The 23,116-nt window shown below is 61.3% G+C and overlaps 1 protein-coding gene across 1 annotated transcript; it reads left to right on the top strand.

Annotated features, from left to right (window-relative positions):
• Nucleotides 1-647: 647 nt before the first annotated feature.
• On the top strand, nt 648-22,311 carry LMNA (lamin A/C). The gene is made up of 12 exons (XM_084276568.1): nt 648-1,014; nt 15,869-16,025; nt 16,210-16,335; nt 16,435-16,605; nt 16,705-16,830; nt 17,255-17,475; nt 17,565-17,769; nt 17,900-18,007; nt 18,168-18,287; nt 18,388-18,486; nt 19,623-19,883; nt 20,766-22,311. The coding sequence occupies exons 1-12, from the start codon at nt 665-667 to the stop codon at nt 20,796-20,798; spliced, it is 1,977 nt and encodes a 658-aa protein (XP_084132694.1). The 5' UTR covers nt 648-664; the 3' UTR covers nt 20,799-22,311.
• The last annotated feature ends 805 nt before the right edge of the window (nt 22,312-23,116 follow it).

The raw sequence follows: 23,116 nt of genomic DNA, 5'->3' as shown, positions 1-23,116 counted from the left end.
GGGCTCTGGGGCACCCCAGGCAATAGTGTGTGGGGTGACCTGGGGCTCTGTGTGCAGATCCCTGGAGCCTGGAGCTTGGGGTGCTCCAGGGCTTCATGCAGCCTGGGGCTCCTGCCTTTGGGGTATACCAGGAACACCCTCCCAGCACCCTGGGGTCAGCTGCTGAGATGCCACCCACTCTGTCCTGTGGGACAGCGATACCCTGGGGGTGATCAGTCCTGGGGGTACCAGGTCCTGGGAGTGCCTGGTCCTGGGAGTGCCGGATCCTGGGGGTGCCCCATCGCTGCAGCCCCTCTCAGGGTGTATTTTGTCCTCACCGAGCCCCCCCCCCAAACGCCAACCTGAGCTGGAGGAGCTGCACCGGCAGAGGGGGGTGCATGGGGTGTTTGCAAGGCAGGGGGGTGCCCTGGGCTGCATATCCCAGAGCTGCCCTTCCAAGGCCTCATTTCCCAGGGATGCTTTCCCAGCCTTTCCCAAGCCAGAGCCTCGAGTGATGCAAGTGAATTGTCTCCACCCAGGTCTCGGATGTCTCCACCCGCCTCCTCTCGCAGCTCCTCCTCCAGCACCAGCTGGATATAAACTCAGCCAGACAGCCTGGGAGCAGCTGAGACAGCTGGGTGGGTGGTGTGGGGGACGCTTGAGCTGTGTGACCTGTCCCTTCGCCATGGCGACGCCTTCGCAGAAGAGGAGCACGCGCAGCGGGGCCGCGGGGACCCCCCTGTCCCCCGCCCGCATCACCCGCCTGCAGGAGAAGGAGGATCTGCAGGAGCTCAACGACCGCTTGGCCGTCTACATCGACAAGGTGCGCTCGCTGGAGCTGGAGAACGCCGGCCTGCGGCTCCGCATCACCGAGTCGGAGGAGGTGGTGAGCAGGGAGGTCTCTGGCATCAAGGCTGCCTACGAGTCGGAGCTGGCGGATGCCCGTAAGACCTTGGATTCCGTGGCCAAGGAGAGAGCTCGGCTGCAGCTGGAGCTCGGCAAAGTCCGTGAGGAGCACAAGGAGCTCAAAGCCCGGTGAGTGCCCTGGGGATGAGGCTGGGGGGACGGACGGACGGACACATGAGGACACGGGGACTGGCCTGGGGTGGGATGGTCCCCGGCGTCACACTTGGCAGGGAGCCGGGAGGGAGGAAGGAGCAACCTGGAGGAGGCAGGGAGAAGGGAAACCCGTGACCCAGCTGGGACTGGAGTGTCTGGCAGGGTCCGAGGGAGGAGGGAAGCTCTCCCGGCATTCCCGTTCTCCCTCCAAGCGCCATCTTTGGCCGGGATGCCCTTGGTGGGGGGACCTGGACGAAGAGCTCTGGGCAGGGGCTGAGTGTGCCCCAGGCTCCAGCGCAGGGTCTGCATGACACAGGGCGTGAGCACTGGTGGCCCCTCCGAGCTCATCATCCTGGAGCTGCTCCGAACCGCGCTGGGCGCAGACCGGGAAGCGGTGCCAGCCAGCTGGCTCCGTCCTGCCCACAGAGCTCGTCCTATTTTCCTCCCCTTGTCTCTGGCACCCGTTAAAGAACCTGCTCCCGTTCTGTGTGCGTTAACCCTCCCGGTGCCGAGCTGTCCTTGCTCTGTGGGGTCCCCCTGCTTTGGGAAGGGGGGGAGCGATGCTTGGGGAACGCCCGCATCCCTTCCCCATCGCTGGCTCTGGGGCACACGCTCCCAGGCTCAAATCCCTCGGCCCCTTCCCAGCAGGATTTCCCTTCCTGGCATCAGCAGATGCCTCCTTGCCACTCCCTGCTGCTGCCGGGTGCCTCTGCCCCCTCCCTTGCCCCCGGATTGTGGCAGGTGACCGGTGCCACATCCCTTGGGGTTTGCAGTCCCCCGGTACAGGGTTCCCTGGCCGGTGTCACGCTGCTGTCCCAGGCTTTGCATCAGGACCACAGCTCCATCATCCCCAGCTCCCCGAGGAGCCAGCCAGTCCCTTTCCATGATCATCTTTGGATCCGGACAGGGTCCAGACAACCCCCCCTCCACCTCCATTCCCTATTTCACCTCTTTATTCCGGATGCCTTATTTTGTGTCTATACCAAATGAGGCTAAATTTGACTTCCTCCAAAGAAGCCATAAATATTCCAGCTCCTGGGAAGGCAGGGCAGGCGCAGCCTTTCACAGCTGCCTCTGAAAGCCGCTCAGTGTTTTATATTTAGCTTTCTGTTTCCCCGGCCGCTGCTGCGGCTCCGTCCCAAGATAAGGCAGCTCTGCTCGTCCCGTTCTGCTCGCCACATCCCCCAGATCGAGGGGCTGAGCTGTCTAAAGGCTTCTGCTGCCTCATGCAAACCCAGAACTCCCAGAACTATCTGAGCTCGCCCAGCTTGCAGCCGTCCCCGAGATCGGCACACGTGGCGCAGCGGTGCTGTCCCTTCCCCCACAAAAAAACCCCATTTGTGTTAATTTGGGGCTTTTCCTGGAACTGGTTGTGTTCCTGGAGCTAGCTGGGGTTGTTCACCCCTGAATGGGTGATGGGTCCCCCCTGAAAAAGTGCTTTGACTCGAGGGGATTCCCAAAGAGCAGCTCTCAGCTCCAGGGTGGGTGTCGGGGAGGTTTCAGTGCGCTGGTTTCGGGGAGCGGGCGCTGAGCAGGGGTTTGGAAGGGGAGAGGGGTGTCAATGGGTGGTCTCCGAGTCACGGTTTGCATTGGAGGAAGACTGGCAGTGTTGACTCCTGCCTTTGGTGTAGCCCTGGTACCTCAGCCCCTTTCCACCCCCCGAAAATCCTTGCGGAGGGGCTGCAGGTCACCTCGTGTCACCGGGGACCTTCTCCATGTGACTGAGGGGCACAAACCTGCTCCTGGGGCTCAGCAGGGCTGGGCTCACCCCACCCTTTGGGGTGCAGGGGAACAGGGCAGCTGCCAGCCTGACCCTGTGCATGGGGTCAGGAGGGGCCCATTGCTGCTCCGGTGGCAGGGTGGGTGCTGCCGGCGTTCCTCTGTTCCCCGGCGCCTGGCTGGGCAGGGGAGTACCGGTCCTGCCGGCTCTGCCTGCCCACCCCAGGCAGCTTTGCTGACCTGTGTGCAGCCACATTTTCCTGGCTAATAAATAACTCATCAGCCCCTCTGCTCCTCTCGCTCTGCCCAGGGGACACCCGGGTATCTCCCGAGGGGCAGGCGGCTCTGGGGCCACCTTATCGGCACCCGCAGCAGCGCCGCGGCCGGGGTTGTCTCTCCTGAGCAGGAGGGAGGGACAGGGGGTGTCAGGACATGGCACGTCTGCTGTGGGCACAGTGCCTGGTGCTGGTGCTGGGCCCACCCTGGGAGGGTTCTGGGTGCTTACAGGGTGGCAAGGGACTGTGCATAGGGGGGACACGGCTGCCCCATGCTGTGTGTGCCCACCCCAGGCTTGTGGGGCTGCCAGCTGCGCCAGAGCTGCATTTGGGGTGAAGCAGGGGGTGTGGTGAGGGCAGCTGGAGACTTGGGGGTCCCTGGCATGGTTCCCTCTCAGAGCGTGGGGAGAGCCAGGACCAGCCCGTCCCCTGGTCCCTGAGGAGGGACAGGCAGGTGGTTTCAGAGGGCACGAGCTCTGGTGTGGCACCGGAATGCTGCCACCAAGAGATGCTCTGTGCCCCCCCCCGCCCATCACCCCTGCTCCGTGAGCTGGCTCTGGGGTCATGGGGGGCAGAAGAGCCCCCACAGCCCTGGCTTTGCCCCACTGATGCTCCACTCATCCCAGATCCTCGAGCTGGGGGTGCTGGGGTGTGTGGACACAGCACTTCCATCCCCTGGGGAGTCTCCAGTGCCCCACTGGGTAGGCAAGGAGCGGCTGCGCTGCGGCTGGCTCCCTTCTCCAAAGCAGGATCCGGCCCCTCGTTAGCAGCCCGGCTGATGAGCGATGGTTTCCTGAATGGCAGCCCCTAACCTGATTAAGCTGGTACCTTGGCAGCGCCTCTTCCTCACCAGGCTCAGATCTCCTCCCTGCCCCTAATGAGGAAAAATCTCCTGTCCTCTGCAGGCAGTTGCAAGGGTGCAGCTCGTTCAAGGGCAGCACCGAGGTGGTGCTGAGGATTCGGGGAAGGATGGGATGAACCTTCCCCATCCCAGGTAGATTTTGCCCCCTTCCCTGCTGGGCTCAGCACTGACCTTCTGGGAAGGAGCGAGTAAACAGCACCCATTGACTGGGGAAGGGTGTGGGGGGATGTGGGAGCCTCCTCGCCGCAGGGCTGGGTGCTGCCTCTGTGCCTCCTTGAGCAGACACGTGCTTGTCCTGGAACATTTTGCGTGGGGAGGAACCTCCTGCTCCTGGGCTGGTTCCCCCCCCTCTGCCAGGGAAGGAACAATTCGGCTTGGAGGAGGCTTTGCCCTTTAGTGCCAACAAAGACCAGCTTGTGCTGCTGGATGATGCTTTGGGGGCGCAGGCAGCGTTGAGATGGGGCTGATCTGGGACCCTCACGTCCCTCAGGGCATCCCCTGCCAGGAGCCTCCAGCTCTCCAGGTGGATTGATCTGCCCCTGGCATCCAGGGTGCTGGGCATGCTGGTCCCCCCTGTGCACAGCACTGAAAGGCTCCACAGCAAAAGCCCCTTTTCTTCAGACACTGAGGCTTTTGGGGGCTCACCTGTGCTCAGCTGGGAACAGCCAGGGCTGTGGGGGCTCTTCTGCCCCCCATGACCCCAGAGCCAGCTCACGGAGCAGGGGTGATGGGCAGGGTGGGGGCACAGAGCATCTCTCAGCAGCATTCCAGTGCCGCACCAGAGCTTGTGCCCTCTGAAACCACCTGCCTGTCCCTCCTGGGCTGGTCCTGGCTCTCCCCACGCTCTGAGAGGGGACCATGCCAGGCACCCTCAAGTCACCAGCTGCTCTCACTGCACCCCCTGCATCACCCCAAACACCCAGTCCCCCACACCTCTTTCCCTGCTCACCCTGAGCAGGATGATCTTGGATGGGGGGGAGGGGGAAACGCTCCCACACTTGGTTTTGGGGCTTTGCTCCTGTTGCTGGTTGGGCTCACCAGCATCTTCCAGCCCTGTCCCCTCGCTGTGTGGCGTGTTCCTGGGCATGGGGGTGCCTTAAACGTTGGGATTATGATGCAGCCCACCCTGGAAAATTAGAGACCTTGCCTTCAGAGGTGGGGGATTGAGGAGAAGGGATTACAGAGGGAAGGGGGGGCTGGTTTTGGTGTGGGAATGTATCCATGGCCCATCGCAGTGCGTCCCAGCCCACCTCGGCTCTGCTTGCTGCCCCGAGTGGCTTTTCAGCCTCTGAATCCTCTTGATGCTCGTTATTTGATTAAGTTTTTGTGTGGATGGGACAGGAGAGTCCCCCTGGTTCTGGCCAACATTAGGGCTGGCATGGAGGAGCCACTGGGAAGCGATGGCCCAGTGGGTTTGGGTAGAGCTGGGAATTGCCTCTCACTATCCTGCCACCCCCCTCTCTGTGTGAGGCTGTTTGCTGAGACCCCTCCTCTGCTGAGACCCCCTCCTCTGCTGAGACCCCCTCCTCTGCTGAGCCCCCTCCTCTGCTGAGACCCCTGCTCTGTGCTGGACACCTCTCTGCCCAACAGCTGCCACCAGTCACCCTCAGCCCTTCCCTGTGGTGTCGGGGCTGAGCCCCCACCTGCCTCCACTCCCTTCCCCAGGCTGAATAGCCCCAGTGTGAAGCTGAACAACTGTGGGGGCTGGCACAGTGTCCCCCCCCGCCCCAAATCCCTGCTTGGTGTGGTGGCAGCTGCAGCCGGGGCCGAGCTCTGTCCGGCGTGCCGAGGGTGTTTGGGTCTGGGGCTGTGGGTGTGAGACAGAGCTGGGGGGGGGTGAAAGGGGGTGGTAGGGGGTTAGTGAAGTGCATTCAGGATGCCACAAACCCCAAGGGAGGTGAGGGCACCCCTGTCCTTGAGCGCTGGGCCAGCATTGCCCGACGTCTATTGTAAAGCAGTTCCGGTGAGGTGAAGGTGCCTGGGCTTATCTCCCAAGCCCCAGCCAGCTGGGATGCTTTATTGCTGCCTTCCCGTGGGGGGAGCAAGGAAGTGAGAGATCCACAGGGACAAAGTTCCCCAACTGCCACGTGCGCCCAGTGCCTCCCTGTCTGTACTTGACCCTGTTTGATGGCACCATTGTAGGTGCTGGAGCCGGTGCTGGAGCCAACAACAGCCCTTCTGAAGCTGTGGAATTCTGGCGTGGGGGCTGAGGGTGGCTCAAGCACCTCCTCACAGGAGGGTTTCCATAGCGGCCGCCTCTGAGCTCTGCTGGACTGAAGCCACCTCCAACCACTTAGTCTGGCTCCTGGGTTGAATGTCCTTGTCCTGCTGCCATCCCTCTCCAGCTCCAGCCTAGCAAGGCTGGGTATCTCCCTGCTGCGGGGCTGGGCTGGAGGCTGAGCTTGGTGGTGCCAAACTGTGTGTGTGTGGGGGGGTTGTTATTTGATCCCAGTTTGGGGATACACTTTCTCCATGAAAGCCCCGGAGAAGGTCCAAGCTCTCCACACAGATGTGTAACACAGAGCTTGGAGGGGCTGGGACCCCAAAAGAGACTCAGCCCCAGTGCTCACAGGCACCCAGATGCTTTCCAGTATCATCAGGGAGGCAAATTACCCCATGGCAGCTCCCAGTCCTTACTGGGAAGAGCCACTCATCCCCTTCTCCTTGCCATACAGCGACCAAGCCTGTGCTCGCTGGGACTTTGGGGAGGGCTCCAGATCCACGCCTGTGGCACTAAAACCTCAGTGCCACCTCCGTGGGGTGGGCTTTTAACTCCTGCCCACCCCCATGGGGACGGGGATGGGGGGGCTGTGGTGGGGCAGGCAGAGGATCGGCTGCTTGTGCCAAGCACAAGCTGGGGATGAGTCACCCTCAGCTGCTGTCGTGGGGCTGGAGCAGGGTGCGGCCGCAGCGCCTGGGTCTTCAGGAGGCCCCAGTCACACTCTTCTGCCCCTTCCTTCCTGGCCTGACGTGTGCTCGCTGATAACCCACCCCCATGGCATCATCTGTGGGGTGTGAGGATGTCCGTCTGTCCGTCTGTCTCCATCCCCATGGGGCAGAATGCTGCCCTCACTCCCCTGGCCATGTATCCCCGCAGCTCTGCAGGTGCTGGGACACCTTAGGGTCTGTGGGGTGCAAGGATGTCTGTCTGTCTGTCTGTCCTCCCATCCCCATGGGGTGCCCTCACTCCCTGGCTGTGTATCCCTGGAGCTGTGTGAGTGCTGTCAGACCTTAGGAAGAGCTTTGCCAAGCCCAGCCTGTGCGCTGCTTCGGGGTCAAAGCGGCGCCATGGGGAGAGCAGATGCCCTCCCTGGGCTTCTGGGCCCCACGTTCTCAGGGCAGAGGCAGAAACCCGGGGCACACGTGAGCAAGCAGCACGGCTCTTTCTGCAGCCCAGCCTTGGCTCTGTCACACCAGTATGAAAAGCTGCCAGGCTGGGGCTTGCCCAGCAGCGAGTGCTGTGCAGGCACGCGGAGCTGAGCCGGGGCCGGGGGGGATGCCACAGCCTCCTGCTGCAGCCCCGTTCACAGGGTGGCTCCTGAGCAGCAGCTGAGGGCAAATTGGATTTGCTGGGGATGCTGCACCCGTAGAAGCGCTTGTTTCCTGCACACACACCCCCTGAGCTGGTCTGGGTTTCACCCCCCTCCCTTTGCCCAGCAGGGAAAGGATGTGGAGGGGCATTGGGAGCATCCTCTGCACCAGCTGCACGTGCCACAAACCACCAGTGTCCTGTTCACCCCGATTGTACCCAGAGACTGCAGCCTGCAGGCAGCAGAGGAGCAGGAGGGGAATGGGCTTGTTAAAGGGTGGATAATGGCAGGACAAGGGGGATGGGGTGAAGCTGAAGGAGGGAAGGGTGAGATGAGAGATTGGGGGGAAGTTCTGTCCAGAGAGAGTGGTGAGGGGCTGGAAGGGGCTGCCCAGAGAGGGGGTGGGTGCCCCGTCCCTGGGGGGTGTCCAAGGCCAGGTTGGATGGGGCCCTGGGCAACCTTGTGTAGCTCCAGGCCTGGAGGTTGGTGTCCCTGCCTGTGGCAGGGGGTTGGAGCTCTGGGACCCTTGGGGTCCCTCCCAACCCAGCCCAGCCCATGAGCACAGCATCTCCTTCCACCTCCATCCCAGCAGAGGCTCCAGTGACTCACGCTGGAGGCCAAAGTGGGCAAACAAGGCGGCGGCTCCGGCCTTGCCAGGGCTGGGTGCAAACAAACCTCAGGGTGAATGTAAACACCTCGCCCTTTATCTGTGCTCGGGGAGCAGGGGCAGCAGCCCCTTTTGTTCCCAGGAAGGCCGAAGGCAGCCGGATACACCAACCCCTCGGGTTGTTTTCTAAGCAAATGCTGCTGACCGGAAGCTTTGTGTGCCGGGATTTATGGAAAAGGGGACAAGCTGCTGCTGTGGGAGGGGCTGAGGGGAGACAGCAACCTCGGTCCCTGCATCCCTCCTTCCTTTGGCTTCTCTCTGCCCTGTCCCACCCTCCCCACTGACCCCGCTCCCAGCTGCGGTCGCTGCTTTGCATCCAGAGATGCCACCAGACCACGCGTGTGTGTGCAGAGGGAAAGGAGGTGACCGCCTCATTTGCACACTGACGACATCCTTCCTGGCTCCAGGTACTGGGATTTGCATCCCTGCTCCATCCCTGCTCCTTTCCCTCCCGCCGCGGGTCCTGGCCCTGTCGCAGCCAAACACGACCTTGCGGGTGTTTTTCTCCTCTGTGATTAATCCCAGTGACTCAGCTCGCTGGTTTTCAACTCCAGTTGTAAGGCAGATTCCCCCAGGGAAATACTGGGAATCTGTTCTTCATCTTCATCCTTCCAGGCGGGGTTTGATGGGCTTGGCATTGCTTGTTTGTCAGGAGAAGGTTGTAGTCAGATAAATCCAACGTTTGGGGCTTTCTGTGGGGGTGCAGCAGTAGGACTTGGTTTGGCTGAGGATAAAACCCCTGAAGTACAAACCTTTCCCATTAAATTTTAAGCTGGTTATTAAAAAAAACCCTGGAATTTGCTGGGTTGGAGCAAAATCCCTTCGATTTTCCCTCAGTCTGAAACACTGTGTGAATATTTGTCCCTCAGCTCGTCCCTGTTGTGTTGATACTTTGAATTTCCTTGTTCTCTTCCCCAGGGCAGAGGGAGGTTTCCATCAGCAGCGTGGGCAGTGGATGGGGGAACTGGGGAGGGGGGGTCAGTCTGGAGGAGAGGATGCTGAGGGGAGACCTGCTCGCTCTTTACAACTCCGTGGAAGGAGAGTGTAGCTGGGGGTTGGTCTCTCCGCCCAACGAACAAGCACCAGGAGAAGAGGAACTGGTGTTCCAAGTTGTGCTGGGGAAGTTGGGGATGGATATTAAGGCAAAGCTCTTCATGAAAAGGGCAGCCAGTCACTGGAAGGGCTGGAGTCTCCCTCCCTGGAGGGATTTACAACACGTGTCACCGTGGTGCTCGGTGCCAGGGGTTGGAGGTGGGCTTGGCACTGCCGGCTGGGTGGGTAGACTTGGTGATCTCAGAGCTCTTTTCCAGCCAGAGTGATTCTGGGTTGGAAAAACAACCTTTCTCCTTGCACCTTTTCTCCTGAAACCTGGAGGAGTTTCACTTTTCCTGCTGGAGGGTGTTACTGCTTTAACCTGTGAGTAGGGTGGTTTCAACCCAGAGCATCAGGTGTCTCCTCTGACCTGATGCAGAGGTCAGCACAGGCCAAAGTGGCACGTTCGTAAGATGCAGGTTTGGGTCACACCAAGCTTGGGCTGGTGAGTGGGGATTGACCACAGAACCCCAGGCTGGTGTGGGTGGGAAGGGAGCTCAGACCCCTCTCAGTGCCCCCCTGCCATGGGCAAGGACACCCCACCCAGCCCAGGGTGCCCCCAGCCCCATCCAGCCCGGCCTTGAGCCCTGCTGGGTATCCCAGGGCAGCCCCAGCTCCTCTGGGCACCCTGTGCCAGGACCTCCCCCCTCCCCAGGAAGGATTCCTGCCCCACAGCCCCTCTCCATCCCCCTCCTGCAGCTGAAGGCCGTTCCCCTGGGCCTGGCCCTCCCTGCCCTGGGCACCAGCCCCTCTCCAGGGCTCAGAGCTCTCCCCACAAGCAGCCTTTTCTTCTCTGGGCTGAATCAGCCCAGCTCTCCCAGCCTGGCCCCAGAGCAGAGGGGCTCCATCCAGCCCTCACATCCTCTCCATGGGCTCTTCGGGACTTACTCCCTGTCCCTGTCCCACAGCTCCATGTCCCCCTTGTCCTGGGGGACCCCAGGTTTTTGTGGAGAAGGGAATCCATAGGCACGTCCTGCCCTCCTGCTCAGCCACCAGCGATGCTGGGGTGCTGGCACTGGTGCCTTCCAGCAGCCAGTGCCTGCTTGCTCTTCCCCAGCTCATTGCATCTGTCTCCTGAGGCTTGTTGTACCCTGGAGAAGTGGAAGGCAGCTGGGACGGGAGGTTTTGCAGGCAGCAAAGTGCTGACAGACCCAGTGGGACGGCGTTACGCCCTCCCCATGCAGGGACACGTGTCTATGGAGACTGAATCCTGCCCCATGTCTATGCAAATACATGTTTAGACCTGCTGAGAACCTCAACCAGGGCCCCCGAAAGCACAGCACAGGCAGCAGGCAGCCAAGTCCTGTCTGTTCTCCCACGTGGGAGACAGCAACCCCCCTTCTCCCAGCTATAACCCCCCTCTGGTAACACCATCCACCCTCCCAAACCCCCAGCCCCTCCTGTTACTGGGGTGGGGGGGAGGGGGGGACACAGGACAACTCAGCCCAGGCAGCAGCGTCACTGGGTGACTCGGGATTTCCATTTCCAGTTGCTGGCAAAGGCTGGGATGAGTCACCAGCGCTGGCGTGCCAGCCGGGGCTGGGGAGTTAGTGACACTGGGGCTCCCCATCCAGCACTGGGTGCGTGAGGCTTCTCAACAATACAATTTATTATCTGAAATTGTGGGGTTTGGGGTTTTAATTGCACCCACCAGCCCACGGTGAGGCAGCGGTGATGACTCCGCATTGCCTTTCCCCATCAGGAGAGGCGAGGCTGCGGGGAGCGGGCGCGGGGGCGTGGGGTGTTTGCTCTGCCATTCCCAAAGGAGGGAAGTGCCCAGAAAACTTCCTGGGCGCTGTTTGTAGCTGATTCCTGGGGGTACCAACTGCAGTCAGGTCCAGTCACGCCGGGGTTCGTACGCGTCTCCCAGCGAGGGTCCTGCTGGTGGGGTTTGTGGAGACACAGGAGCAGCGGGGACGTGGGGAGCCCCAGGCTGAGGGCTCTGTCAGATCCCTCTGTGCTGGTTCCCACTAAGTCAGTGGTTTGGTTTTAGGCCAGCTCCCAATTCCAAGAGGACAGGGGGGAGAGTCCAGCTCTTAGGAGATGCCAACGAGCCGTCCTTGCTCTGCTGGAGCTGAGCAAACCCCTCAGCCCCCAGTACGAGCGTGCCAGGAGCGTGTGGCAGGGCCAGCACCATCCCTGGCACCAGGAAAGGGGCTTTGGCACAGCTGACACTGGAGGGTGGGGGCAGTTTCCATGTCCCTCAAACACAGCCAGCACTGGCACCCCTGGGCACCGTTTGGCAGGGGGTTTGGTGCTGAACAGGATGCTGGCTCGTGCAGATGTTGTCCCCACTATACATTGTGCTGGCTATTTACAGCTTCCCTGCTAGGAGACCAGCTTATGTTTATCCTGGTGATTTGGCAAAGGCACAGCGGCACAGATGAGTCAGGAGCTGGGAGAAGCTGTTCTGCCACATTCCCATTGCCCCACCACAGCAGAGGCAGCCTCTCCTCATGCAGCTCGCTCTGGTCCCTGCAATGGGGGAGTCATCCCTGGGGTGGGAGAGTGATACCCCCCTTGGATGGGAGACCAATCCCTGAGGATGAGGGAGCAATCCCTGGGGATGGGGAAACGATCCCTGTGATGGAGGAGTGGTCCCTGGGGATGGGGAGTGGTCCCCACAATGGGAGAACAGTCCTTGGGATGGGGGAATGATCCCTGTGATGGAGGAGTGGTCCCTGGGGATGGGGAGTGGTCACCACAATGGGAGAACAGTCCTTGGGATGGGGGAAAGATCCCTGAGAAGGAGGAGTGGTCCCTGGGGTGGGTGAAGGATCCTTAGGGTGGGGGAGCAATCCCTGGGAATAGGGAGTGATCCCTGGGCTAGGAAGATAACTCTTGGGAGGGGGGAGTGGTCCCCAGTACCGATGCCCAGTGCTGGAGGGGGTGCAGGGGGATGCAGAGCAGCAAGCCCAAGGTGGGGCAGAGCAGGTTTTCTGTGTCCTCCCAGCAGTCACCAGCCTCCTTGGGCACACGATGCCTCTCTTACCTCAGTTTCCCCTGCTGTAAATATGTGGCAAAGCCTTTTCTGGGGTCACCTCTCCCCAGCCCCACGGTGGGTCTGCAGGGGAGCAGGGGACCCTGCCTCCCCCCCAGCCGGCTGAGAAAGGATCCCGTGGGGCGTGCAGAGCAGGGGAACCCCTTGCTGGATGGGGTGTGAGGCTGCAGCTCCCCTGACTCGGCACCTTGGCTGGGGTGTGGCAGCTGTGGTTTGGGGGCAGGGACAGGGGGAACGCCTGTTCCTACACCCCACTGCCCCAGCTGGCACGCAGAGCCCGGCACTGCCCAGCTTCCTTCAGAAGCAGCTTGGGGTGAAAGCAAAAGGTGTTTCCTAAACACATCTGGACGGGCTTTGGCTGCACGGGCAGGGCTGGCATCCTTCTGCCAGCTCCTCGCCTCCCGTCAGCTCCCGTGGCCCCGACCCAGCCCGGCTTTTCAGAGAGACACCCCAGACCTGTCAGGTTCCCAGGCTGGGGTTTGGGGGCAAAGTGGGGACCACTAGCAGGTGCTGGGTGCTGCTCTGTGGGGCTGCCCCTCACCCTTCTGCAGGCTCCATCCAGGCCGGGGGTCCTGAGGCGTGGTCCCCGCGTGCGTCAGTCTGCGGGCTCCTCTCCGGCTCTGCTGAGCACAGGCAGAGCGGCTCCAACTTTCCACTGACACTCAGATCATCTGGCAGCTCAGCTGCAATTTTCTTTCAGGGTTTTTGGGCTTTTTTTTTTTTTTTTTCTTCCCCTCCTTCCTGCTTTTAACAGCTAAAAATAAAACCATCGTGAGGCCCCTTTTCCCTCCCTCTTTCCCCTGGAGACGTTCGTTTCTGGAGGATTTGGTGCCTCCGGTGGGTATTCTCCTTTTGGCTTCAGTAACTGGTTGTCTTTACACCCAGCTCTCCTGGCACAGGGCAGGGGGGGGGATCAAATCCTGGGGGATGCTGAGCCTGTGTTCCCTGCTCGCAGGCATGCAGCCCTCTGGGATGAATCTCTGCTTCCCGTTCTGCCTGGCAGAGGATTTGGGATCTGTTAGAGTCTAGCAGGCAGGATGGGGAGAGCGATGGAACCCTCCAGGGAGAAGGAGGAGGAGGAGGAGGAGGAGGAAGGTCCCCATTCGTCCCCTTGCTGAGGGGAGTGGGAGCAATGCAGCTGCCATCAGAGTTTTTATTTTTAGCCCAGCACCAGCTGGAGACTGGGAGGCTGTTGGGGGGGAGTCGGGAGGAGGATGGGAGGAGGGGGAAAACCCCAAACTGTGGCTGGGCTGGAACAGGGATCACCCCGGCGTGGGAGGGGGTTTGCACACCTGCTGAAAGCTCCCCTGGGGGCTGCTGCATTCGGGGTCAGGGCTGCATTTTGGGGGGAGATGCCACACCAGGCAGAGGAAGGGGAAGGACGGGGCAGGATTCAGCTCCCCCCTCTCCCCCGCTGCCAGGCTGCTCCCAAACTCCTCCCGGCTCCTGGGATAACCCAGAGCTGAACACGGGACGAGGGGTTTGTCCTCAAGCCTTCCAGGATCCACCGTGGGGCTTTCTAGGCATCGCTGCCCTGGAGCTGTCGCTGCTGCAGAGAGCTGGGTGTAACCACTCGGTCTCTGCATGTTCCCCTCTGGATTTCACTCCTCAAGGGCAGTGGGGTCCCCTAAAGAGCCGGAGGCTTCAGAACGTGCCACAAGCCCCATCCCAAAGAGCCAGGAACCCTTCAGCCTTCCCCAAGTCTCTGCCAGCCACCCTGACAAGCTAGGGAAGCCAAATCCCAAGGGCAGGATGTATGGAGTTAGAGAGGGGGCTCGGGGTTCGTTCGTCCCAGCAGTGCCGGGGTGGCCACGCTGGCTCCAAGTGGGATTCTCTGCCAGATGGGGAAACTCGGCCTCAAACGGGCTCGCAGAGGAGCAGAGGAGCCTCCGGGTCTGTTCCCAGATGGCATTTTTGTCCTGTGAGTCACTGGCATGGAAGGGGTGGGTTGGGTGGGAAGGACCCGCCGCGTGGCGCTGGCAAGAGGGACCCGGTTCCCGGCAGAAGGGGCCTGGTGGAGCCTCTGCTGTGTGGGGAGCGCTGAGCTCTGAGCGGCGTCTCCACACCGGCTGGAGGCAGAAAGCAGGAAAGAAATGGGGGGAAACCTGCTGTTTTCCAAGCAAGGGGCTCCCCACGTGCAGGCAGGGCTGGGAACACCGCTCCCTGCTCGTCCTGGGGTCCCATGGGCAGGAGGGGTCAACCCAGCAAACCATCCTGAGTGACACCAAGGGCAGTATTAGGAGGGTTCCCTGGCAAAGGAAAGGGCTGAGCCCCGGGGTGAGAGGGGCTGCCTGGGGGCTGCCTGGGGAGGTTTCAGGCCGGGTATGTCTGTCAGTCCTGGCTCCTTGAGTTTGGCGTGTTTTGAATCGGAGGTGTTCCCCATCCTGCCCAGGGGCTGAGGTCCTGTGTGTGGGCCAGGCTGAGCACGGCCTGTCTGCCACCAGCCCCTCCCTGGTATTCCTGAGCGGTGATCTCATGGCGCGGGTGTTTGCTCCCCGCCTGGGGAATGCGCGGCCTGCAGCCAGTGCCTACCCACGGCCCAGGGTGTGCTACAGCCAGCGCCGGGCCCTGGGCACATCCTGCCTCTCTGAACCCTACACCCGATCTTGAGGGGGGAGGATGGGGATGGGGACACAGTCAGGAGGCAACAGTAAGACACCCCTGGAGCTCACGGCCGCTGGGTGCTGTGGAAAGAGCGTCGGGTCTTTTTATAGGAGCTACCAAAATAGCGTCTGGTGGTGGTTGGTGGGATCGAGTTCCCTTGAATTCAGGGAGCAGAGGAACAGGAGGGGAACCAGCTTGTTAAAGGGTGGATAATGGCAGGACAAGGGGGATGGGGTGAAGCTGGAGGAGGGAAGGGGGAGAGGAGAGATTGGGGGGAAGTTCTGTCCAGAGAGAGTGGTGAGGGGCTGGAAGGGGCTGCCCAGAGAGGGGGTGGGTGCCCCATCCCTGGGGGTGTCCAAGGCCAGGTTGGCTGGGGCCCTGGGCAGCCTTGTGTAGCTCCAGGCTGGAGGTTGGTGTCCCTGCCTGTGGCAGGGGGTTGGAGCTCTGGGACCCTTGGGGTCCCTCCCAACCCAGCCCAGTCTGGGGTTCTGTGATTCTATGACAGACGTGTCTGGGGTCTGCTGCCCGTGGGGAAGGGTCTTGACCTGCTGTGGGAGGGGTTAAGAAGCAACAGGGGTAAACGGAGGGGGAGGACAGGGTGAGGGCTCTGAGCCTGTGTGGCGGTGCTGGGTGTGGGGAGGCTGAGCCCAGCCTGTGGGGACCGTGGGCTGAGTCCCCTTCCCTGGGGGTGTTTAACAGAGGGGAGATGAGGTGCTCAGGGAGCTGGGTCAGCACAGGATGGGGATGGTTGGACTCGAGGATCTCAAAGGGCTTTTCCAGCCTGGGGACGCTGTGATTGTCACACCACAGCTCCACGCCGCTCCACACTGACCTCTAGTGGGTGCAGCCAGCCGGTGGGTGTGCATCACCCACGGGTGTTGCAGCCCTCAGCCTCCTCCTGCGCCCCCAGTTTTTTCCCAGCCCTTCCTGCTTTCCAGTATCCAGACCGGTGCTGGTCACGTCGGGTGCCGGGCACCCACCAGTCCCTTTGGCGGGTGGGCGTTGGGTGGGTCCTGCAGCTCTTTTAGGAGGCAGTTGGTGGTTGCTGCTCACACTGGGCATCCTTTGGGCGCGTTGCAGGAATGCCAAGAAGGAAGGGGACCTGCTGACCGCCCAGGCCCGTCTCAAGGATGTGGAGGCTTTGCTCAACTCCAAGGAGGCTGCGCTCTCCACCGCCCTGAGTGAGAAGAGGAATCTGGAGAATGAACTGAGGGACCTGAGGGGACAAGTGGCCAAGGTGAGCAGCGACAGCCCCGTCCCCAACTGCCCTCAGGGACCCCTCTCCCTGCGCCCTGCCTGCCTGGGGTGTGCCAGCCCACCGCAGGGGCCGTGGCTGGGTGGTGGATCCATGGGCCAGCTCCGGTGCTGTGCCTGGCGGGTCCCTGGAGCTGGTTGTGATGCTCCTTCCCCATTTCCCACAGCTGGAAGGTGCCTTGAACGAAGCCAAGAAGCAGCTGCAGGACGAGATGCTGCGCCGCGTGGATGCCGAGAACCGGCTGCAGACGGTGAAGGAAGAGCTGGAGTTCCAGAAGAACATCTACAGCGAGGTAAGTCGTGACCTGCCGCTGCGGGGCCTGGGGCAGTGTCCCCCTCCCCAAGCCTGTCACACCCCGAGGTGACACCGTGTCCCCCGGGCCTGTCCGCAGGAGCTGCGGGAGACCAAGCGCCGCCATGAGACGCGGCTGGTGGAGATCGACAACGGGCGGCAGCAGGAGTTCGAGAGCAAACTCTCCGAGGCGCTGCAGGAGCTGCGCAGCCAGCACGAAGCCCAGATCAGGCTCTACAAGGAGGAACTGGAGAAGACCTATGTGGCCAAGGTGAGCAGCACCCACACACTGACATCTTCACACCCCCCCCCACCCAACCCTGCAGGGGTTCTGGGCATGTTAACCCCACCATCCCACCTTGTCCTTCAGCTGGAGAACGCCAAGCAGTCTGCTGAGAGGAACAGCAACATGGTGGGTGCTGCCCATGAGGAGCTCCAGCAGACCCGCGTCCGCATCGACAAACTTTCCTCTGATCTCAGCCAGCTGCAGAAGCAGGTGAGTCAGGACCAAGGGGGTCCTCTGGGTGCAACTGGGGAGAGACCCCTCCTGGGGAGAGACCCCTCCTGGGAACAGACCCCTCCTGGGGAGAGACTCCTCCGGGGACAGTCCCTCCTGGGGATGGACCCCTCCTGGGGATAGACCCCTCCTGGGGAGAGACTCCTCCTGGGGAGAGACTCCTCCGGGGGACGGTCCCTCCTGGGGATGGACTCCTCCTGGGGATAGACCCCTCCTGGGGATGGCCCCCTCCTGGGAACAGACCCCTCCTGGGGATAGACCCCTCCTGGGGATGGACCCCTCCTGGGAACAGACCCCTCCTGGGGATAGACCCCTCCTGGGGATGGACCCCTCCTGGGTGCAAACCCCTCCTGGGGGTGGCCCCAGGTGGAGCAGACACCCTGACCTTCTCTCCCTCCCCCAGCTGGCCGCCAAGGAGGCGAAGATTAACGATTTGGAGGACATTCTGGCCAGGGAGCGCGAGACCAGCCGGCGCCTGCTGTCCGACAAGGAGCGGGAGATGGCTGAGATGCGGGCGCGCATGCAGCAGCAGCTGGACGACCACCAGGAGCTGCTGGACATCAAGCTGGCTCTGGACATGGAGATCAACGCCTACCGCAAGCTGCTGGAGGGCGAGGAGGAGCGGTGAGCACGGGGCACCGCGCCGGGCGGGCTGTGCGGGCCCCAGCCCTCATGTGCTCACTGAGCCCATCTCACCTTCTCCTTCCACCCAGGCTGAGGCTGTCTCCCAGCCCTTCCTCCCACAAAGGTGCGTCCCGTAGCCACTTGTCCACCCCGGGTTCCTCCAAGAAGAGGAAGCTGGAGGATGGTGAGAGCCGGACCAGCTTCTCCCATCACGCCCGGACGAGCGGCCGCGTCGGTGTGGAGGAGGTGGACTTGGAGGGCAGGTTTGTCCGTCTCAGGAACAAGTCCAATGAGGTGTGTTGGCTTTCCAGGGGGGACCCGTGGGATGGCTCCCTGAGGGTGCTGCTCAGCCCTGCTCCACTCCACGGGCAGGAGGTGAACTGGGACCCTGGGGGGCTGAGGGTTGCTGCTCTCTGTCTTGCAGGACCAGGCGATGGGGAACTGGCAGATCAAGAGGCAGAATGGAGACGATCCCCCCATCACCTACCGCTTCCCCCCCAAGTTCACCCTGAAGGCTGGCCAGGTGGTCACGGTGAGTCCTCACCCAGCAGAGGAGCCCAAACCTTGGTGGAGCTCTTGGAGCCAGGGTGCAGGCTCCTGGGCACGTGGCTTTTTTGGTGTGCGGGGAGATGGATCCACATCCTTGAGGTCAGACCTGATGTGCTGATTGTTTCCTCTGCTCTTCTGCCTAGATCTGGGCCTCAGGGGCAGGGGCGACCCACAGCCCCCCCAGTAACATGGTGTGGAGAGCCCAGAACAGCTGGGGCACCGGGGACAGCCTGCGCACTGCCCTCATCAACTCCAGTGGCGAGGTGAGATCCCAGGGGCAACACTGGCTGGGGGAAGGGGGGGGTCAGTGGGCACCAAACCACCCCCCATCTCCTTTCCTGTCCCCTTTCCTGTCCCCCACAGGAGGTGGCCATGAGGAAACTGGTCCGCACCGTGATCATCAATGATGAAGATGAGGATGATGACGAGGATGAAGTTAGCATCCACCACCGCCATCACCACGTGAGTACTGTGCTGGGAAGGTGCTGATCCTGGTGGCAGGGAGGAGTGTCTGCTGCAGGGGTGCTGGGGAGCGTGGGTCTGGTCCCAGTCAGGATGGGAGGCAGCTCAGCATCACACAGGTCAGGCCTTGTGGCAGAGGGTGGTTGGTAAGCTGCTGCGGAAAGGACCTCACAGGAGAAGCCTGGAGGAGCCAGGAGAGGGGCTGAGCATCACTCAGAGGTGGGGGACCAGGTGGTGGAAAGCTGATGGACAACGTTCCTCTGCGGCAGCTGCTCCATCCTCTTCATGGGGGCCCTGGAACCAATCCAGAGGTGACTTTGTCCTTCCTCTCAGCCCATCGCTCTCCTCATGGAGCTGAAACATGTGCCAGGAGGAGCAGTGGGCAGAGAGCAGGCAGTGTGCCAGGAGCACAACTGCAGCCACTCCTCCCCATAGGAAAACAAACACCCCTGTGGCTTGCACCCCGTCCCACCACCAGAGACCTGTCTCCCACCAGATGCTGCAGGAACTGCCCATGGGGAGATGCTCCCAGTGACACCCTGGGCTTCCATGACAGCAAAAACTCTGCCCTGGGGCTCAGCGAGGCAGGAGCAGGATGGGGACCCCACCATCCCCTTCATCCCCCTTCCCTTTGAGTTCTCCAGACCTCAGGAGCCGTCCTGGGATGGACAGATGTCAATTATCCCCACACTCCCATGGGGAAGCACTGGCCCATCCAGCGCTGAATCCTTTCCAGGAGGGAATTTCTTGTTGGGAAACAGTCAGCTTGGGCTCTCCCAGGTGACAAGGGAGGAGATTGTCTTAGAGAGGAGTGCAGAGGAGATGTCTTGAGTGCTGGGAGCTGTGGCGCAAGGACAGGGACAGTCTGTCCATCTGTAGAGTGCCAGACCCAGGAATTTGGGATAATAATAATAATAATAACAACAGCAGCAGCAGCAATGACAAGGATGGTTTATTATTATTATTAAACCTCATGATGGAGAGGATGGGGGGAGCAGGGACCCCCTGGGACTTGAAGAGCCCTCACGGGTCAGGCCGGTGCTCAGGGCAGCCTGCTGGAGGTAGCAGATGCTCAGGCAGGTGCTCAAGGCCCTTTTGTCTGTGTGTCCGTCCCTGTCCCCCCCCATCACACCCAGGGCAGCTGCAGCGGCTCTGGGGACCCCGGTGAATACAACCTGCGCTCTCGCACCGTGGTGTGCGGCACGTGCGGCCAGCCGGCCGAGAAGTCGGGCGGCCAGAGCACCGGGATCAACACCGTGTCCTCAGGCTCCTCCAGTTCCACCGTGACCGTCACCCGCAGCTACCGCAGCATCGGCGACTCCAGCGGCATCGGCCTCGGGGACAACAACCTGATGACCAGGACCTTCCTGCTGGGGAACTCCAGCCCCCGGCGGCAGGTGAGGGACAGCTCAGGGGTCCCCGTGCTGCTGGGTCTGTCCCTGCAGCGGTGTTGCCCTTGGGCTGGAGGAATCCCAGACACAGACTCAGGCTGGGAGAGGAGCTCCTGGGGAGCAGCCCTGAGGAGAAGGACCTGGGGGTTGGGGGGATGAGGAACTCAACATGAGCTGGGTGGCTCCTGCAGCTGGGAAGGGCGATGGGATCCTGGGCTCCAGCAGCAGAGGGGTGGCAGCAGGGACAGGGAGGGCTGAGAGGAGAGATTGGGGGGAAGTTCTGTGCAGAGAGAGTGGTGAGGGGCTGGAAGGGGCTGCCCAGAGAGGGGGTGGGTGCCCCATCCCTGGGGGTGTCCAAGGCCAGGTTGGCTGGGGCCCTGGGCAACCTTGTGTAGCTCCAGGCCTGGAGGTTGGTGTCCCTGCCTGTGGCAGGGGGTTGGAGCTCTGGGACCCTTGGGGTCCCTCCCAGCCCAGACCAGTCTGTGGTTCTATGATCAACCCATCCCAACACAGACCCTTCCCCGCCTCCTCTTCCTCTTTCCTTTGCCTCTTGGCCTGGTCACCTCCAGACTTGCCCAAACCTCTTTGTAAGGAGAACAAGGGGTCTGAGAGAGGTTGGAAAATGATTTATCCACAGCCTCTCCCCACCCTGTCCCATGCTTGCCCCCCTGGGGACCCCTCAGAGCATCCCCCCATCCTCTACAGCTCTCAATCCACCACCACCAAGAGTCAGTCTCCCAGTCTCAGCACAAGGCACACCCTGGGACAGGGGCACCCCAAGGACAGGGGTGAATGAAAGCAGGGGCATCATAGGTGTCCAGAGGGTCCTGTTCAGATGTCACAAACGGGTCATTGATGATTTTTCTTCTCTTTCTTTCTTCCTCCCAGGCTCAGGCTGTGCAAAACTGCAGCATCATGTAACTCCACAGCACCATTCCCGTGCTTCCTGGCCATCTTGAGCTAGTGGGTTGTTTTTTTCCCAAAGCAAAAGATAAAAGTTTGGGTTTTTTTTTTTCCTTAAAACCAAAAAATTCTATCAAATACCAAGGTTAGATTTTTTTTCTTGTTGTTGTTGTTTTCTATAGCAGGAATTTTATATATATATATATTCACACACACATATATATATAAAAATGCTGAAAGATGCTTTGATTTTTTTTTTAAAGAATAAAATCTATTTCTATATAAAAAAAACCACCCCCCCCCCCAAAAAAAAAAAAGCTTTTCAGCTGCAAAATTATTAGTTTTTTGGGTTTTTTATTAAAAAAATAAACCAACTTCAGCCAAAGACACCGAAGGAATCGTGTTTACCCTACAGCCTTGCAGGAAGAGCTTGTTGCTGAAGGGCTCTTTAACCGTGTAGCTTCTTGATGATTATTTTTTGTTGCCAAAGCTTTTTATATAGGGTGGGAAGAAGGCAGAGCCACCCCCATCAGAGCTGCACACCCCTGCCCACGTCGCTGCCTCCAGCAGAGCATGGTGCCTTTCAGACCCTTTTTTGGGGTTTTTTTTTGCCTTTCAACTGCCCCCCAGATGCCCTTTTTTTTTTTTTAGTTCTTAATTTGTTATTTTACCCATCACTGGTGGGGAGGGGGCTCCTGGCAGCTTGTGGGTGATGCCCCACGTGTCTGGGCATTACCCCCCTTCCCAGCCCCTCGCCTGCCCTGTGTTGCTGTCACTCCCTGTACTGTATTTCCCGTCCCAGGCCCCTCTCACCCTCTGGGGTTTCTTTTGGGGGGTTGTTTTGGGGGTTTTAGTGTTAAACAGCCGAGTTGTGCCTTAGCCAGAGCGGGGGCCGCTCTGGGAGCCCCACCGAACCCCGCCCGGCGTTTGAGGGTCGGGGGGTGGAGCAGGGAGGTGAAGAACCCACTGGAGTTGCTGCATCCTGGGACCAGGTGGATTTGGGAGATGGGGTGGTGGAGGTCGCTCCTGAGGGCTTGGACCCGGTGGGGACCCCCCCTTGGGGCCTCCACACACCCTGCTTCGGGGTGTCGCCTCATCCCGTGGGGTTCCCCCCGTCTTCTCGGCTGTGGTGACACTGAGCTCGTTCTTCTCCAGTGGCAGGATCTCAGGAACCCATTTCAGGGCAGGATGAGGCCGAGGATGTTTAGTCCAGGATGGGGCTGGTTTGCCAGGAGGGCGCTGAGGAAGGTGTTTTGGTTTGACTGGGGTGATTTTTGGGGGTCCAGCACGGGCAGCTCCCCTCTGCAAGGGTCCATCGGGCCATTGAGAGAGGTTTCAGCTTTCTGCCTTGATTGGGGAACACCCGCAGCACCCCCTGCCTCCCGTGCAGGGCAGGAGCGGGATCGGGTCCCCAGCACAAGCTTCCTGGCTCCAGTGGGATCTGGTGAGACCACGTATGTATCTGTGCTTGCAAAGCTTCTGTATTACTGCCTGTATTTCCTTCCAGAATCAATACAGCTGAACCCTTCCCTCCCTGTGTGCTGTCTTCATTGCTGCCCTGGGGGGGGGAGCAGAATTTGGGGGGTGAGAGGGGCTTTGCTGCACACCAGCCTGGTGCTGCTTTGGGGGGAGGTCTCCTTTAGCCCCATCGCCAGGGCTGGGGCTCAACACCCTACCACGGGGGGGGGAAAGCAAGGTGAGCCCCCCCCACCCCCGTGACTCACCCAGGGGGTGCTGAGCACGGGGGCAGCAGAGTCCTGGACCCAGCACCGGATGGATGGGGATGGAATCTGGGGAGGGCGCTCAGAGGTTTCCTCCCCGCGGGGTTTTGGGGAGCAGGATGGGACGGACTGGGGAGGGACAGTGAAAGCCATGCAAGCCCCCGAGTTGCTCCTGGGGCAAGGGGAGCCCCTGCCCACCCCGGGGCTGTGCCAGGCACGGGAGGGGGGGGTGGGGGATGCCTGGGGCGGCCGTAAAGCTGCCGCCTAATCGGCTTTACCGGGCGCAGCGCTGGGGAGCCGCGGAGTGATGGGCGGGGGCGCAGCCAGCACCAGGTAGGTACCGGGGTGCCCACCCTGGGCGCACCCCCCGCCCCGCTGGTTGGGTGCCCCCAGCTGCGTGGGGGTCACATCACCCTGGTTTTGGGTGCAGGTGGGGCTGAGCTCAGGTGCCCCAGGGCTCTTCGGGGCGTCACTGGGGGACACAGGAGCGGGGCTTTGGGGGGTGCAGAGGTGGGTGCTGGCAGGGTGGCAAAGGCCACGCTGGCTCTGGTGCCACCCCTCTGCTGTGCCCCGGATCCCCTGCCCCCGGATCTGCCACCCGAGGGATGCCAGCGC

The sequence above is a fragment of the Gallinula chloropus genome, assembly GCF_964237585.1.
Source record: "Gallinula chloropus genome assembly, chromosome: 29".
Lineage (NCBI taxonomy): Eukaryota > Metazoa > Chordata > Aves > Gruiformes > Rallidae > Gallinula > Gallinula chloropus.
The sequence above is the reverse complement of the archived record's forward strand: the minus strand, read 5'-3'. Positions and strand labels throughout refer to the sequence as shown.